Source organism: Manacus candei, unplaced genomic scaffold (assembly GCF_025592945.1).
Source record: "Manacus candei isolate 608988 ecotype Guabito, Panama unplaced genomic scaffold, ASM2559294v1 h1tg000017l, whole genome shotgun sequence".
NCBI classification, from domain to species: Eukaryota; Metazoa; Chordata; class Aves; order Passeriformes; family Pipridae; genus Manacus; species Manacus candei.
Window position 1 is genome coordinate 27936901 of NW_026138065.1, and position 18826 is coordinate 27955726.

The following is an 18826-nucleotide window of genomic DNA, read 5'->3' on the forward strand; positions in this document are numbered from 1 at the left end:
ATGTGGTCCTCTGCAAGGTCCTCTTACTTGGGGGCACACTGTGTGTACGTGGCTAAGTGTTTCTCAGTCCAAACAGCTTTCTTTAATATTAAACCGACTCCTTCACTTGTGATCTCCTGTTACACTCAGCTCTAGCTTTCCAATAACCATCTTAATTCCTGCGTTTAATGTACTGCAATGCTTTAACCCCTGTCATAGCATAACAGTGTGTGACTCTGCATTGTGCAGACGCAGTTCTTGAAGTCAAGGATACTCTTGTTTGTACAAGTTCTTGCTTTTGACTTCTACGATTTTACTAATGACTTTCTTCCTCCCTCTCTCATTTCTCATCCTGTTCTTCAAAGAGCTGGCTCTGACTTAAATAAACTAACAAACCACATACTGGAAGTCAACAAACAAATCCTGGAGCCCTGTGTTTGGAGGTCAGCCTCAGTGGTAACAGTCTCATTATCAAAAATGTCTGTGATGCCTGGCGTGCTTGACAACCTCTTGCTGTAAATAGTGGTCCTGGAGCTGAGTGGGCATCGGGGAGGACTGCTTTCTACTGATAGGACTGAATACCACTGCTTCTCAGTATTCCTGCTTTTACATTTAACTGATAGCCACTGTTTGCCCAAGCAGCAGCTTTGCCCTGAAAAAGTGACTTTTTATTGCAATGTGACAAGTCCAGTAACTCCCCCATTGTCAAGTCCTGCCGAGAGTTAGGACAGGCTCTTAATGTGACTCCAGGTGCTGCAATGGAGTAACTGGGATGCTGCCAGCTGTGCCTTTGAGGAGGACTGGATCTGAACAGGGACCACACGCTGCTGCAGGTGACAGAGGTGCCCTTAAAGGACTGTGTGGCTCTGTCCAGGAACGGTGACATGAGTTTCAGAAGAATTAGGGCAGGAATGGGAAATCTAAATTGGTATATGAGTTCCTGCTGTCTGTGGATCTGCCCTTTAATGCTCAGCTGTTTCTAGCTGGGTTAGGAGTTACCAGTCAAACCTCTTGTCTTGACATTTGGGTGGCAGGAGCTTGAGCCTGGCGTGGTCCCCTGCTTGCCCTGGCATCTCCACTAGTATTGCTGGGCTCAGAGGATGGCTTGCTGCTCGATGTGACATCTTCAGTAGGAAGAGCAAAATGCAGAACAGCTACCACTGCTACCAGCAGGGTGATGCTGATGTGCTCTGTCAGTGTTTTCCCAGGGCTCCAGAGACCGCACAGCTCTCTAATTCTAAAGAACAGAAACTGCATTTACAAAAAAAACCCCAAAAAAGCCCCTCCTGAAGCTTTGCTGAAGCTTCCCCATTTCCAGCAAACAGTAGTTAAATCTTAACCTTCTTCTACTCTGCTTAGAAAAGGACCAGATGAGGGTACTGCTCCAAATTCTTCCTGCAAAATAAGTCTGTGGCACAGAGCATCATGCACAGACTGCATGCTAGTTGATCTGATAGATGATGGAAATGCTGCAGACCCCTTGTATGAGCTCCTCTGGTGCAAGCAGCAGTGGCTTACAAACTTATTTTACTGGTTGTTGGTAACTTTGTGCTAGCCATGCCTCTAGGTGCTTCCCTGAGAGGGCGACATAATTTTGTATTTTTTCCATTTTTTCCTTTGTTAATGGCATTTTATATCTCGAAGGGAGCACACAGTCAGTTTTCTTTTAGCCCCAGTGCCTGTGGAAGCAGAGAGATCCATGGCATGCTGTATTAGATGAGCATGGGTTTTTTTGTAATGTCAGGGTAAGAAGGGTTTTAAGCCTTTCAAATGAATCTGGGCTCTTGTGTTGGAAGAGTGTAAATGTCTGACAAGAGGGGATGGTCTGTGACCCCCACATCTCTGGGCAGGCTGCTGTCTAACAGCTCCCTTGCTATTGCTGCTGGCTGTCAGCTATGAAATCACCTCTTGGAGGTCTGGCAGCAAAAGTAGGAAAAGTCTGTCCTCATCTTTGCTGTAATGCTGATATTTTGGTTTGGATTGGGAGTGCACACGGAAATGAATCTCCTGATTTTTCCCCACTTACCCCACTGAGCTGGCGCTGCAGGGCAGTTTCAGGACACTTAAACTGAATTCATTTGTGAAGAGTTGCTGCAGTAGCATGCTTACTGTGCCCTGATGGCTCTGGACATTGTCCACAAGACCCTGCTGGAGCTTCCCTGCTGGGAAGGCTGTCCTTGCTTGGACAGCTGGAAAAAATTGTATGTTATGGTTTTCTTTTGATGATTTGAAGGGTGCTGAAGGGAAAGTAACTGGTTTGAGATGCCTTATGAGCCAGCACTGCAGTCTAGAGGAGGAACTTCTCATGCCATGGAAACAGGGTTGTATGTATGTCACATCTCTGCTAAAACACACATTAGCTGTTCTGAATGCACATCGCACGACGCTGCTGTATCTGAGTGGTTTGTCAAGATTTACCCCAGGTAACAGACTTACAAGCTGAAATGCCCTTTCTTGTTGGAGCTGGGGTTGAGCACCTGTCTGCAGTCATCCAGGCACAGGAGATTTCCAGTGGGTCTCTCGTAATGGTGTTTGGGAGGTGGGGCTGATGAACAGCAAGGGGATAATGCTGGAGCCAGTCTTAGGGACTCCTGCTTGCCTTCCAATGTACCTGCTGTGGCCCTGGTGCCCCTGAAGATGTGGAGGTACAACTGTGGGCTAGTGATCTTCAGAAGATACACCTAATGCTCTTTGCATCTTAAGCACTGTCGTGCTTCCCTGGGGTTGGGAAGAGAGGTGCCTACAGTGGGAAATTGCTTTTTTTGAGGGAGCAGCATCTGCTATACAGCACAGGAGAAACCGAAGTGAAAAGCACTTTGGAGCTGGAAGCCCTGAAGAGCCTCCCTGCTCTTTTCTAGACTTGGTTTTACAACTGTGGCAACTATGCATTAATCGATACCACTGGGAAGAAAAGATGTAAGGAGGCAGGAATGGCATTCACATCAGGCATCAATTTGGCAGGCCACTGCTTGTATGGGTGTGGGTGGCCCTGCCACTGGCTCCTCTGCAGAATGGGGTGCAGGGCTTGAATACCTTCAACAAAGCTCTCTGTCTTCTAGGTAAATATGTGGTTTAGGGTTTTTTTCTTTTAGTGTTTGTCTTTTTTTTGCTTCTTCTTTGGCAAGTAATGGTGGTATGCAGTCTGTGTAGCTCTTCAAATATTTGGGCAAGGAGCAGGGCAGGTCCCATCCATAAGGCTGTAGAGATAGGAGAGAGATGCCTATTACCTGATAAAACTCTTGGTGAATATATGATATACCTTTGTGCACACAGACAGTATTTTCCAGTGATTCACCTTGCTCGAGTGGAAGCAGCTGGTGAGCACTGTCCATACCCAGTGGAGCTGGGGATGCTGCTCAGGGCTGAAGCTTATGGAGGGCTCTCTGCAGGACAGGGACATGTGTCTGCCTCTGCAGGGGGCCTGAGCCAGCAGCACCAGCTGGGTTGCTCTGCTGTGGTTGCTCCTTGATCTTTACTTACTGGACTAGTGGTGGGGTGGTGATAAAGGATAAGGCTGGATCATGAGAGGCATCTTGTTTCCAAAGCGTTTTTCTATAATCCAGTCCCAAAATGCTGGGGGCTGGAAACTTACTGTCTTTACAAAATAGCTCCAGTGCTTCAAAACATAGGGATTACTTTCCTTCCCTTGTTTTTGCCTAGATGAAGTCCCGCAAGTCAAATTAGAGACATTAGAAAGATGCAAAAAAGATGATAGGCCAAAAACTAATCTCAGAAGCGTATGACTGCTCCACATGTCCTGAGATGCAGATTAAGAAGAGCCTGGTGGCCTCTCTGCACTGGCTCTGGAGGGGTGTATCTCTAGATCTTAAATGAAAGTTACACCTACATTTCAGCTAGCACATCAACACTTGCCTGGCTGTTGATGTGAAATGGTAACCTCCAAAGGCAGTTTAGCATTTTAGAGCATCCTAGGATTAGTCTTTGCTAGGAGAAATAGCACAGTCTGTTTTGTCTTGTTTTAAAGCTGGATGTATTAGTTCTCTGAAACTGCCAGCTCCAGTTGTGACTGACTTTCCCCTAAAACATTAAACTTAACTTCAGACCTGGGCTGGACTTCTGCTGTGTCTTTGCTGGGCAGAGGGTGCAGGCGAAGCACTGCACAGGAGCAGCCCCATGGGCATCCCCTCTTTTGCTCAGTGTCTGCTTTTAGTATCTGTAATGGTGGGTGGAAGTGTGGCTTCACATTAAACATAACCCACAGAAGAAGTCACTGTTTTACTGCCTCTTACATTGGGTCAGTATCTGTATGGCTTCAGGATGTGCCTGGTTCAGCTTGCAATACCCACCCAAAATCCTTGTTTTAAGTTGTCACAGCAGCAAGCTGGTGGGAATACCTGGCTGGGAAGATGAAAGAGGGAAACTAATCCCCAGCAACTGAACTGAATTAGGCATGAAGCGAAAGTGCTCACCTAAAGTAGCAGATAAAACCCTGTGGAGCAGTGGTTTGCTGGTCAGGGGAGTTCCTGCTGTTCTCTGAGGGCCTCAAAGCTACCAAAGAGAGGGGGGAAAAAAAAAGTCAGTTGGATAGGGGTTGGGATGCTGGGGAAAGGGGTCTGGTAGCAGGAAAGGGATCAGGGTTTTAAGTGTCATGGAGATGATGGATTCAGCCAGTTGGGAGGATACTCCCTGTTAGTACTTAGGGTGGCTACATCATCCTCCCAGCCACCATGGCTGTTTAATAATTAAAGGTAAACTTCTTGATAAGTATCTTACAGGCTGTGCTCAGTTTTAGTATGAAAATATGAGTGTAAGAAAGATTCAGGTTAAAAAACAAATAACTCAGAGGGATGGGGCAGCTCAGATCTTTGTGAAAGGCAGTGACTTCAACTAAAATTGTGGAGCTGCATCTCTTTCTCAGCTGGGGCTCTCTTCTCTGTTGATAGCAAGGTTTTTCCTCTTCTCCAGAAAAAAAAACATTACTTAAATAGAACCGCAGACTTACATGCTTCATGAATCCTTTTCAGTCTTGAGTAAGTCATGGAGCATCCATCCCTACAAGGGTATTATTGCCCCCTGTGGTTGTGGCAGGAGGAGGCCAGCTGTCGTCTGTGGGCTCACAGGAGGTGCTTCACGAAGCTTGGGTTTCTGCTCTGAGAATCAGCCCCCTCAGATCCTCTAAAAATTCCTTCCTGTTCAGGTGTAGAGCTGCCCCACCCTTCAGCCAGGTACATGATCATTTCTGTAATACCTGTTCTCCCGAAAAAATCTGGTGCTGCTACCTACAGAGTTTTTAGCTGATCTGTCAGGTTTTAGCTTTCCTATTTAATTTTCTTCAGGTCTTCAAGAACTAACAGGCTCAAAAAAACAGGTTGTTTTTCTTTATTTAGTAAATTTTTGAGGAAACCTTTGGGAGGGGCAAGAGGTGCTTAATCTTGCTCAAGTTTCAACATACCGAATTTAATATCAAGAATTACTAGCACAGTGGTGCTTACACTGTTAGGTGCATCAAAAATACATTAATTAAGTTTTCAGATTTTGCAAATGTGGGAAGATCTTGCGCATCTGGCAAGATCCTTTTACAGGATGCTGTAAAGTTAAATGAGTATGTGGCCATATTTAAGCAAAAGGAAGGGTGCTTAGATTTTTTACTTAGAAACCTATTAATGAAAAGACTGCTGATTAGTTTGCTGGTGCTTGGACAGATCCTTAAATGCACAGCTGTGTTTACCAAGTGTTAAAATAAGGTTTACAGCTTTCGGGGGACAAATGAGAATGGAAATGGGGCTTTGGAGAAGGGGCTTTGGAGATGCTAGCCCAAGCTGCAAGATGGGTGCTTCCATAGTGTATAAGGACTGTTTTCTTAATTTGGGAGCGTGCACTTTCCATGCTGGTGGTGAAGCTGCCTGTGGATGTTGTACATCAGCTGTGCTGGGGCGTATGCCTGTGTACAGTCATTGCACTGTGCTGCAACTTGGGAGTATTAAATTAGAAAGGACTGTAACAGTCTGGCCCCAGGTTTTCTGATTTTCCATGCTTCTTTCTTGCAGGTGAATGGAAAAGGGTCGTTGTGGTGTGTTGACCCAAAATACAAACCTAATCTTGTCCAAGCACTGAAGAAACAGCCCTTTTCCTCAGCACTTGCATTTTATACTCCGCCGGCGTCGCCACCGAGGTAGGTGAATTTTCCCATCCGAGCAGGGCGTGTGGTCACGTTTCTCCACCTGGCAAAGGAAATGCCCACATGGATGTTGTTGATCTGTTGTTACCATTTGCCACCCGAGAGAAGAATTTGAGTGGGGCTTAGGTGAGACCAGCTAGATGAGGTGGGGAGATTTAATGAGCTCGAGCTTCCCAGATAGACATCTGAGGTGTGTGTCCAAGTCGTCTCCTTAACTGTGGGAGAGTTTCAAAGAAGAAGGTCAGGAGTGTGCTGGGTGCTTACTGATTAGCCCAATTTCTCCAGGGGGCAAGCAGTCCCGGGAACTGGAGCAAAATCCTCCTTCAAGCACAGTTCACCAGGACTGAATCAAGTGTGCCTGGTGCTGCTGGCTTTGGAGGAGGTGGGTGTCTTCTTCTGTAAGTCACTTATCTGGTTATAAAATGTATATACTCCATGCCGTTGTCAAAAACAATCAACTTTTCTACAGTCAGAAATGCTTAGAGAGGCTGGTCTGTGAGGGTTGTTTTTCTCCAAGGCTGTTAAAAAGGATTTTGCAGCAGGGATGGAAAAAACAGTCTTTGACATAAATATACTCTGAGGTGGAGCATGCAAGACTTCTGAAACCAGGGCTTCCTTACCAGCACATTTTAAGATCAGGCAATAGATCTGGGGGAATTTGAAGTCAATCTCATGCATCCTCAGTAGAGGAAGAGGAGCTGGGTCAGCCTGTAGAGGTGGGACAGAGAGGAGGAGCACAAAGCAGAGGAATGCATTGGGTGAGCTCAGTTCTTAGGTAGGCATGTGGCCGGTTTGTCTAGTTCAGCAAAGAATTTGGGTAAGATAAGAGATAATTAAGGTCTCTCTACATTGACCTATGCCTTAATCTTACTGTAAGGAATTTCCTTAACAAACAGGAGGAACTGGGATTACTGGACTGGTAACATTGAGCAGGCCTTTCTCAGGGTCCAACAGGACATTGACTCTGGGAGCTGGCAACCCCATGCAAGCCTTAGCTGTCTGGCTGAAGATTTTTGTGTGGCAGGGGCTTTTCCAGTTGGGCTTGTAACCTACAGGATATAACCAGTTATCTCTGGTCTCTCTCCAACCCAGGGCCATCTTGGGTTGGAACAAGCCAGGCAGAAGTATCCTGTTTTCCAGCTTTCTACTGGAATGGGAGCAATACTAAAATAACCGCGAAGCATTTAAGTATTAAGAAATAGTCAGCTTGGAAAGTATGAGATGACTGGTGGTATTGCTTGGTTTTATGGGAATAAAGATTATCGAAATGATTGTAATCGGGCTCTAGAGGATAATGCTTTTACAGGCTTTAATGTTTCTATGTAAGGGCATAGACTTCTTCTGGTTTTTTGGTACAACTCAAGTGAAAGTTTAGTCCTTGAAAGCTTTAATACCATGTCTGTGTTAACACAATCAGACATTAAAATGTAGAGAATAATGGAGATAGAGAGTGACCTCTGGATGTTGTTTCTCCAGCTGAGGCACAGAGGATCCAGACAGGCTCAGCCTAGGGTAGGGAATTCAGTTAAGCTTTTAGTATCTCCAAGGTCTTCAAGATTAGTCCAGCCGAAGTTATGTTGAAGTGTGGTTTACTTAGCTTGTCTAAATACAACATACTGAAATCAGGTGTAGGGAAGGAGAGATATTATCTGAATGCTGAAGTAGTTAGAAGATCATGACTAATTTGAAGCTGTTGTTTTTGGTAACTTCTTTTTTTCCTTCACTGAAGGACTAGTCACACTTGCCAACAATCACAATTACAAGGAAATCCAGGTTCTAGTGAAGCCACATGGCAAAATTCCCACTGTCTTCAATACAGGAAGGGTTTTGCAGTGCTTGTATTTATGAGTACAAGAAAATAAGAAATGACATTTTAAGATACCAGACTTCTTCCTAATGAAAGCTGGTTTATTTTCCTTTAATAGTAAAAAAAACATTTATATGACTTTCCATCACACACAGAAAAACAGATTTTTTTTTTCCCCTTCCACGTTTAAAGATTCTTGGATTTGATTTAAATTCTGGCCTAATTTTGGGGAAGGGCCCCCAAGGGTCTGCCTTGTTGAAGAGAGAGAGAAAGCCCAGAGGTACAGCTGGAGAGACTCTGGAAGTACTGTCCAAATTTATCTACAGGGTGATCCTAAAATTCGACTGTGGGAGTCTCTGAATTTTTCTGTGGGAAGGCTAGTGTTCATAATTATTTTACAGTGTGTTTGTGGGGAGTATGCCTGTCACTCAGCAGGATGTTAAAATAAAATTTAAGCTGTTACTTTGAGCAGAAGCTTTCCAAAACTGTAATCTGTGTCTAGTGACACTGAAATTCGTATTACCATAGATGATTGGCATCCCTGATGCATTTTGTTTCTGCACAGCTTGTTCAACAAGTTGGTGCAGAGCCCCTGGCTGCATTTTGTTTCTAGTACTACGTGTGTTACAGCCCTGGGCTCTGGGGATGGCCACAGCCCTCATCTTGCAGATACCTTATGCATAGCTTGTCTTAATCAATACTGGGCATTAATTTGCTCTGTGGAAGCTCCATGTGGATGTGATTTTTGAAGGATCTGAGTTTAGAACAAAAGGATGAAGATGTTAAGCATCTCTCTGTACAGTGGACCTGTGGGCTGCAGAGCCAGCCTGTTGGGGTTGGACCATTGCTTTCCTTTTATTTTTAATTATTTTTTTTTTCACCTCATTTTTGCAGTTCCCTTTGTGCTCCATTGCTGCTACAAGAAAACATACCAGACAGTGAACTCTAGTTTTCCACTTTTTCCCATTCAGCTGAGCTGGAACTTTTTCCCCTTGGTTATGACACTGGGAGGTGCTCAGATATTACTCTCCTTTTCAGTAGCTTTGCTTACCAGTGCCAGGCAGGCTGTGGTGCAGCAAGAGCTCCTTATGTAGCCCAGATGGTGCATTTCAAGCCACCTTGCTTTGATTTTTTTTTTTTCCTCTTACACTGTAGCAGCCTTTGGAGCTGAGTTTGGCCAGCTGAGTTTGGATAATGTGATGGCAAGTTGGAGCAGTGAGGCTATTAAATGGGCACCCTTGTTAACATCTGTGCAGGGGAGCTGATCTCAGGGTGGCTGAGATGTGTGCAGCCTCAGTAGCAGCCAGTCACCAGTGAAAAGCATTTTCTTCAAACTGCAATTTGAAGAGTTGAATATTTTAGTTTAAAAAAGGTATTTTTAAAGCTGAAGTAATTATTTGAGTTTTAATGAATGATCTAGACAAATAATTACAATGTTAAACATTTAGCAACTTTGTGATTTTGGGGGGTTTTGTGGCTGTACCTTATTTTGGAAAACAGAGTTGCCTAAATATGATAAATATAAAAGGTAAGCACACCTTAAGGATGAAAATCACCCCATTATTCCTCTGAGGCTTCTGTTACAGGTTGGGCTTGAAAATTCTGCTCATCACCCTTCAAATTCTTCCAGCAACACTATAAAAGATGCACATTGCTACGTTTCATGCAATTTTAATAGTGTGTACTATTTTTGTTGTATTTATTTCTAACTGCTTGCTAGTATATTTATAGTGAACTGAATAATTAGGACTGGGTGCATAACAAAAAAAAAAAAACAACAACCAAACATGCAAAAGCTTTAACTTGCCCTTTATTCTGTAGGGGATTTAATGGTGCTTTGCCAGGTGCAAAGCTGGTCTGATTATGAAAAAGCCCCAGATAGCATCACCAAAACAGCCAAGCTTCAGATAACTTTAAAATCATCAGGTATCTTGATTTGGTTTTTTTTTTTTGTTCTTCCCCAGCTTTTTGCACATTACCTTTCATTTTTGTTAATTGCCCTCTGCTGTTTGGAGGAGCAGGCAGACACAACTCCCCCTTACCTCTTGTGTTGCTCCTGGGCTCTGAGCATCCCTGTGTAAGCTGAAGTTTACTTCACACGTAGGTTTTACATACTAAAAAATACATGGTTTTGTTTAAAATCCAGCCTTTAGGCAACTACATAAAATCTGTAGAAGTCAGTATCTCTTGCCAACAAGATTTTTGCTTAGTTGTGTGTGTTTGGAGGTGTTTTCCAAATGCTGATGATGGCTTAAATAGTGCTACACAAACTATCAACCAAGTGTCAAGCCATTTACTCATATTGAGGGCAATAGGAATTGCTTGCCCACCTCTGGCAATAGGGTTGGTTTTATTTTTACCCTTCTGTGATCATAATATGGTGTCTGCTACACTTTGTACAAATCATTTGCCTAAATTAGGGCTTGGCTTTGAGCTGTTGAATTTCTTTTCAGTAGGTCGTCGTCCCCTCACTACCTAACTTCAGTCCTTCAGCAGAACCATGGCCGAGCTCTCAAAGGTAAACATTTCTTCTTGCTTCACTCTGCTCCCCTGGCTTTAGTCACAAGCATGTACTGCAGCCCAGCTGATGTTGTCTGCAGACCTGCTCTGAAGGGTCTCCTAGATGACAAAAAAAACCAGATGTAATACAGCCACCTGTGTATTAATTTTAAATCCATGAGGTGAATTTCAAGGTGTAATTGGGGCCGTCTTGTTCTGGCAGCAAAGTATTCAGCACACGTATCACTCCCAAAAATGACCTACTTAAAGAATGAATAGTTCAGTAGAAAACAAATCCGAAAGCTACACTTCTCTGTACTAGTTTTACTGGAGACCAAAAACTGAGAACCAAGGGCAGCAAATTTTAATGTATAAAACTTGTGGGATGTGGCCACAAAAGTTGAATCTAACAGGAAGTGAGCATGTGTTGTATAGGAGTGTTGTTAAAGCTCTTTCAAAAAAGGACAGTGAAAGGCCACTGACAGAGTGGGTCTGTGAGCAAGCACAGCAGACACTCAGCTCCCTGGTTTTGATAGCGTGGTAGGCTCAGAGGGGAGAAGATTGCTTTTAGTTTTGGACACAAACTAGCAGCTTTGGTTAGGCAGCAAAGCCAAGGCTTTATAGAGATGAATCAGGTGCCTGGCCCACAGATGATAGTCACCGTGCATCCAGATGGAGGTTTGTGGTTGTACGTGAGTGGCAAGGAAGCTTCCTTGCCTGGCTGGCTGCTGCAAGGCTGCTAGATCTGGGATTCTTAGGGCTCGTTAGAGAATACAAGGAATCCCCCTCCTCTTAATGATTTTGCTGGTGTGTCCTGTGACAAGTATGGAGATTGCCAGCCTGATGCTAACTGTTCCAATTAGCTACACCGGAGGTGCCGAAATAATGATTTGTGTCTGTTATCATTTAATTTCTGCATCTCAGGGAACCTGCTCAGCATTTCTCTGGCATTAGAGGGAAGCCATTAATGTTCCTGGGGTCACATAGGGCACTTCTTGTGCACATGAAAGAATTCCTTGTAATAAGGTGCTTCCTCAGCTGTTCTGTTGGGGAAGCATGAGTTTGGGAAATACTGCTCTGTTGAGGAGAGCAATTGCAAATGAAGCCAAAGCACCTTAACAGTGACACAGAGTACTGCTAAGAAGTCACTGCAGAAATGTCTCTCCTCTTTCTTTGGGAGTATTAAAGTGCAGAATACTCTTTGCAGGTAGTAATCCTGTGTTGCATTAATGCCTCCAATTACTTGCCATTTTAACAAGTGGTGCTTATGTACCAACATCAGATAAAACAAAATGTCTGTGATAGCAAGTAAGGAATGGAAGTATTTCACTTTCTGATTACACTAGTGGAGCAAATTAACTCTTCATGGAGTTTTTTCCACTTCTTTTTTTTTTGGTTGGATGCATGTGACCTATAAATTCAGGGGCTCTATTTCTGCCAAAGAAAGACAAAACAGAATAAAAAAAATAATCTCATGAGTACAATGGGATAGACCTTAAAGTGTGATGAGTTTAAAATGAAAGACTTCGAAAACAAGGAGGGAATGTATATGTTTTGTAACCTGTGCTGGAAACAGCAGGTCAGTCCCCTTTCTATGTTGATGCAATACAACATATCCCAAGGTGTCATGTTCTTCAGATTTCTCCTTGACCAGGGATGAAGGTAGGGATAGTTGTCAAGATAAGGAAGCCACACTGACGACTCTGCAGTCCCATCCCCTCAAATTCAGTAATACTGTTAATGCCTGTAATGTAGGGGGGAAAACAAATGCCATCAGAAATGACATTGCTGATGTTTCACTTTAACAGTTCCCACCCAGGTTCCAGTTCAGCAGAACTGAGAGCCTGTTGTGCTTGCTGCTGGTCCCTTCCAGCACAATATCTTCCAGCTCCTCTTCTCCACTCCCTGCTCATACCTACATATGCCTCAGATGTGACCCTTTGTTCTCAGACACCAAGGCTCTTGTGAGAGAGCTCACTGTCTCTTTGCTCTTCTTTTGCCTGGTTAGTCCACCATATATATTTCTGTCCTGTATAGGGAGTATTCATCATCTGTTGCTGAAGTGAGCCAAGGAAGACCTTGGATTTCCTCTTTTTTAAAGTGCATGAGCATATCCCGAAATGAGTGGGAAAGGCGTGCTTGTTTCTTTTCCTTTTCACCTGATGCTGGTTAGAAATGTCACTCTTTGCCCTAATATCCTCCAGGTGCCTTTCAGAGATGTAAGCAATCCACTCTGGGCAGCAAAGGATGGCATTTTACAGCAGCGCTTGTCACCCCAGCTGACAGTGCTGTAGTTCACCTAAGCATTTTTACATGCCTATTTATTATTTAGATCCCTGTGCTTTCTAGATCAAGCAGTTCAGAGCTCTTTCCCCTCTCATATTCTCATTTTCTTCCATTTGACTTATTAGTGTGAAAAATACTGCTGGGGAAGGGAGGTGTTCTGAATTAGTGCCGGGTTAACAGGCACGGTTGTTCTCAGCCTTGCACATTCACACAGCCAGGGTATGAAGCTGCTGAGATGCTTTGCTGTGCCATGTGTCTAATCTTTCTCTCTCGACTGGTACAAACAAAAGGCACTTGTTAAGTATAGCAACAGCATTGTCACATGAATGTCTAATTATGTCACTGATTCTTGGCTTCGGTAAGTGCAACGTGAGAATTCGGCTTTTGAACGGCATAGTTAAGGTATGAGACTGATCTGTAACAGTGCTGTGATGTACAAGTCATGCTTGGTCTGAGTTTGTACGTTCCCCCTGCCCCCACTTTTTGTTGTAGGCCAGTATAGGCGGATATATATGTTCTTTGTATGTTTTAGGGACCTCAGCTTGTCAGGCTTACCTGAGATCTAACATTTTGCTGCTTCTGCTTTACAGAATCTGATATTGATGCTGCTACTGCAATGATGCTGTTAAATACTTCCATTCAGCAAGGGATCTTGGACTGTAAGCATAAGCCATTTTACTCTGTTTTTCTTCTCTACTCAGTAGCTAAAAGCTTTATAAAATTCCAGGAAACAAGTAGGGTCTAGTTTCCAAATAATAGGAGCAAGAAGTAATTCTGGTTTGATTGTTCTTTCAGCTAGCACTGCAACAGTTTTATTAGAACCTTCTTTTTCTTTTCCCAGTTAATTTTGGGGGTTTTATGCAAAGTTTTTCCCCTGCCCTCTCTGTGCTAAATGGTAAGAAGAGTTTCTTGGCTGCTTCTCTGCAGCTCTTAGTTGCAATTAGCTGAGGACTGCTGTCCTCTGTGGATGACAGTAAATGTGCACAAGAGACCGGGACTCTTAACTGCTGATGTTCAGCTCACCTTGCAGTCAGCCAGCTCATTGTGCAGGTGACACCATTAGAGCATTTGCTTACTGACACATCTTGTTTTTAATAGGTGAGAAACCTCAGCCTCTGAAGACACCCAAGAAGAGGAGCTATGGCAGTGCATTCAACCCTCCGAGTTCCATAAATTTGCCGGAAAATGATTCTGCGGCCACCAATATTGATCCAAACGAGGATCACAATTACAGTGCCAGCAGCATGGGTTCCCAGCGCTGCGCATCCAGGTCCAGCGTGTCTTCCTTGTCCTCCCTCGACGAGGTGTATGAATTTATTTCCAAGACCAGCCATGACGGGAGCGATGGCAGTGAAGGATTTCACAGCGAAGTGGATACAGACGTTGACTATGAAGATGATCCTCTTGGAGACAGTGGCTATGCATCACAACCTTGTGTAGATACCTCTAAGGAAAATCAGTCTAGCAAGAAAGCATTCGAGGAATTATGTCAAGAAATCGATGAGGAGTTGAAAGAAGCAGCGGGGTCTCTGCTCCACCTTGCCGGCATCCAAACGTGCTTGAGTTCCTTAATAAGTACTGCAAAGACCCACTGTCACAAACAAAGGAAAAAATAATATGTTTGTCAGTGTTGAATATATACATATATTTTTTTTAATTGTGGCAATACTCTTCTACTTTTACCCTTCACAAGGGAGATCAAAGCCATAAGAGGACTCACTGCTTTTTTTATTTTTCGGCGCAAACTATAATTTAGCCATTTATTTTTAAATCACCACCTAAAAAGAAAAATAGAATATTTAATCTTCTCAGATTAGAGATGCATGACTTGTGAAAACCTGAAAGCATACTTAATGATCACTGTTTATTTTTTTTCTTTTTAATAGTTGACTTTATTTTTTTTTTCAGAGATATGTTTGTTCAGATGCACACTGTGGATCATATTTACATCTCTGCTGGCCCCATCTGCAGAGGTGAATTTTGTTCTGTCTAAGGGCTCTGACTTCCATGTAAAGGATTAAAAAGGAGGTGAAAAAAGAAAGGGGGAAAGAAAAGGTCCTGGCCTTGGTTGCCTCCTTCCACCTGTCCTCTCTTCACTTTTCAGACAGGTCCTAGTGAAAACACTGGTGATGCAACTCTGAGTTGCTGCATTTTTTGGCCTATCTGACAGAGTGGCTGAAAACCCGCAGGAGCTGCTTTCAGCAAGATACTAAACACCCCCTGGAAGAGTGGGATAAGGGGTAGCTGAAGTGGGTACCACCCACAGTTGTTTTTTTTTTGTCCCTCCTTCCCCCAAATCTCCTGTGTGCAGCTCAGATTCCTGAAGGAACATGGTTTGTGGTTTTATCTTAAGACATGTTGTGAGTTTTTTTGGGGTGGGGGATTGTCCTTTTCGTGCAGATACGTGCATGCCCACACATGCCTTGGATGTGGCCAACAGTGACAGCTGCTGCCTTCCAAGTCAGATGTTGTCTTTGTGTTACCACCACTGTTGAATATGTAGTACCTACACAGTCCTGCTACATCTACCCTTCTGCTCCCCTGTACCGGTTTGGGAGGGAAAAAAGAGCCCAGCAGCTGGTGGTGGTGACAATGCAGATGAGGTGGAGGCTTTAGTTGGCAAACAGCTGCTGAAAAGGGAATGTCCTGCTGCCTAATCTGAGACAAAATAGAATCGCTTCCTTTTGGATCTCTGAACCCTGAATCCATAGAATCATAGAATATGCTGAGTTAGAAGGGATGCATCAGGATCACTGAGTCCAACTCCTGGCCCTGCACAGGACCCCTAGGTCCCTTTCCACGGCACTGCTCTCCAGCTCTTGTTCCCCAGTCCATACACACACCCAGGGTTGCCCATCCCAGGTGCAGAATCTGGCACTTGCCCTTTTAAACTTCATGCAGTTGGCGATTGCCCATCTCTGATTTGTTGAGGTCCCTCTGCAGGGCCTCCCTGCCCTCTGGGGAGATGACAGCTCATCCTAATTTAGTGTTGTTGGGGGTTTTTGCCCCTTCCCCCAGTGTTTGCTGGTTTTGTCACATGGACTGTCCATCCATACCTTCTGTTTCCCAGATCACTGTGCCTTGTGCTGTTTGAACCCCATCAGCCTTCTGCCACATACGGGGCATCCAGTGGGCAAGGCTTTTGCCTTTGGATGTGCATTGAGGCTCAGGAGGACCTTTGTTTTGGGAAGAAGTTCCTTCACAATTCATTTTGCAATAAGAGAATCTTTTTATAGTTCCTAGACATCCTTCAGCCAAATATGTTTTGTGGTATGTTGAACTTTATCCCTATTGTTTTTTCCTTTTAAAATCAGTGGCGATTGCTTACATCTTCCTGTAGATAATGGCCTTTTTTTTTTTTTTTTTTTTAATTTTCTGTTAAAAAATGGACAAGCAGTTCAGTTGGAGTGGGTTTTAACATTACTGTACATACAAGGATGCCTTAAGTATGTTGCAGAATTGTATACAGCTATTCAAGGTCATCTTTCCTGTTGCTAAAAGGTAGCATGATGTGCCATAAACCTTCTCACCAACGTGAAGCTATTGCTTCCAGCAGGTGTTGGGCAAGCTGGTTGAAAATTAGGAGCAGAGCCACCTAGGAAACCAATGTCCACTGTGGAGAACAGTGCTGGATTCAGCCAAAAGTTAACCTTTCCCTAAGGGGGTGTTTTCCTGGCTCTTTGGATGCCTTTATTAGACTAGTGTGGGGGGGTTTGCCCCTTTTTCCTTTTATTTCGTATTTGTCAGTCTATTCATGAATACTGTCATAAACTGTTTTAAATACAAACACAGCCATGCTGCTGAAGGTCTGTTGCTCTGAGGGCCCATTCCAGTGCCTCTTGAAGACAACGGTGGTGCTCCTGCTGACTCAATGGCTGTTGGATCAAGCCTGAAATATTTGAGGTTCTTTGTGTTTTGGAATCTAAAGCACAAACCCTAGGAGAAAAAAAAAAAGCGTGCTGTTTTGTTTTTTTTTTTTTTTTTTTTCCAATTACTTCAGTTTTAAGAGTTATTTGTTTTATTTCTGGAAAGGGAAGGAAAATACTCTGCTTCATTCCTGCTTTGTGTGAACACCTGTTAGCCTATACCTGTAGCAGAGCAACGTCTGCAGATGTGTATGTCTTCTGGCTATCACAAGTGCTGCATTAGCCAATTAGATCTGATTTTGGATGTGTTACTGATGGGTAGTAGGGGTAAAACTCGCTATTTAAAGGAAAATGAATTATCAACACAGTGATTCTTTGGATTTCAGGATGTGAAGATATGAATGCTTGGTGGAACTGCTTTTTGCTCATGGGTTGCTTTTGAACTTTGATGGAAAACTGCAAAGGGCAGAGTTTGTGTCAATGTGAAAACCAAGATTCAGATACACATAAATACTGTGTAGCAGCCTGGGATTTTGCTCAGTGCCATGATTTCAGTTTCATGCTGTTGGAAAGGGGTGCTGCCTGGCTCCTGCTGAAGGTGGTTGCAGCCTTTCTGTAGCTTCCAGTGAAAGCTGGATCAAAGTCCAAGTATTCTGGAAATTCTGCGGTCGTAGTTGGCTCTGTGTTTTGATTTGGTTCTGCATTTATTTTATGCCTCAGATAAAATTGGAGAAGGTTAATACTGACTTGGAGTGTGGCTGTGCTGCTGTTAACCCTGAAGCTGGTGATAATGACTTCAGCATATCTGAGGAGATGGAGTTGGGATGCTAACAATGCATTTAATTACCATATGCAATGACCAGTAAAAACCAATTACTAATCAAAGTCAGCAGTGAAAGCTAGCTGCATCCATCCTTACAGCTCTTAGCCTGGGAGAACTGGAATTCTGGAAGTGGGGAAGCAATTGTAGTCTTTCCCTGGGACACAGAGCAAAGCTCTTCATGCTTTGCTGTTTTCCCTTTCTCCTTTCAAAGGAGAAGGCAGACAATCTGTGCCCCTGACCTGTTCCACTGTGTTGTCCCACACCTCTGCCTGCACATTTGGGAGGCAAAGGCCGAAAGCTCAGATGCAGAGCACCCCTCTTGGGAGTGGCAGAAGAGCTGTCCTTCCTTTCTCTTACATATCTATTGGGTTTGGGTTTGTTTGCCACCTCAGCCAGAGACCCTGGTGTATATAGTATAAATGGAGTATAATTAAAAGTTATTTTGATTGTTGGGCTTTGGGTTTTTTTAGTGACATATGTAAAACGTTGATGCCAATGGTTGACTTGGATACATTTTGGCAAGAAAAGTATTAATGAACCACATTCAGTTCTTTAAATGCAGTGAAGAAGTGTATGAGACTTTTGTACCTGGGAGGTTGCTCTGTTCAGGGTAAATCTGATGTGAATACTGTACGAACCTATATTGGCCTTCCAGATTCCAGTCCTAAATTACTGATTGGCAGAAGTCACATCAAATGTTTTAAAATCCAACTGTAAAATGGAAGTTGTGTGGTTTGCAACTTTTCATCAACCTGAAAAGTACAAGCTTTAATTAAAGCAAAGTACACTCATGCACGTGAATAATGGTGTGGTCAGAATATTTATTGAAAAGAAAAGGTAGAATATTTAAATGTTGCACCTGCTATTTTATCTTAAAGCACATTCTTCACACCTAACTGCCAGTGCCATTATCAAGTCTGTTTTATAAGTGTACATTTCTTCAAATTAAAAAGTGCATAATTAAAAGTATTATGTTACTGCCATATAGTGATATAAAACATTTTATAATTGCCAATTCATTGTAACTATTATTTATTTAAAAGTGAATTGTAAGAATGCTTTCTGATCAAATGAACCAGAGTTGTTTTTAAACCATTCCCGTTAGCTTGTTTCTAATGTAGCATAAACAATGTCCTTGGGTTTGTTTAGAATAATTTTGCCAGTAGGTGACCAATTCTAACCCTTTTTCCTCCGGTTTAGTCCTTTACCCGTTTTAAAGACGATTTACAGAAGTTTAGTTTTTTGTATGCTAATCTCTGTTAATTAAAATGTTTATAAATTTTATTTTTACCAAAGAGATGCAATTCATTATGACAAAATATTGCAGAATAAACTTTGTTTTATAACATTTGTGACTTTTCTGCCCACATTTTTCATTCAGATGATCAAAGGGGCTTTTCTAAAATAAACAGCATTGCAAACAGAAA

General features: G+C 43.1%; 1 protein-coding gene across 9 annotated transcripts in view; it reads left to right on the forward strand.

Annotated features, from left to right (window-relative positions):
* Positions 1-18826, forward strand: part of FOXN2 (forkhead box N2) — a 33493-nt gene extending 14667 nt beyond the window's left edge. For 7 of the 9 annotated variants that reach the window (XM_051783721.1, XM_051783714.1, XM_051783719.1 and 4 more), the window contains 4 exons: positions 5988-6112; positions 10379-10443; positions 13301-13369; positions 13809-18826. In XM_051783721.1, coding sequence (XP_051639681.1) covers positions 5988-6112; positions 10379-10443; positions 13301-13369; positions 13809-14326 — 777 coding nt within the window. In that variant the 3' untranslated portion in view covers positions 14327-18826. The remainder of the gene's footprint in view (positions 1-5987; positions 6113-10378; positions 10444-13300; positions 13370-13808) is intronic. The other 2 variants (XR_007903975.1, XM_051783722.1) reach the window with 2 other exon arrangements.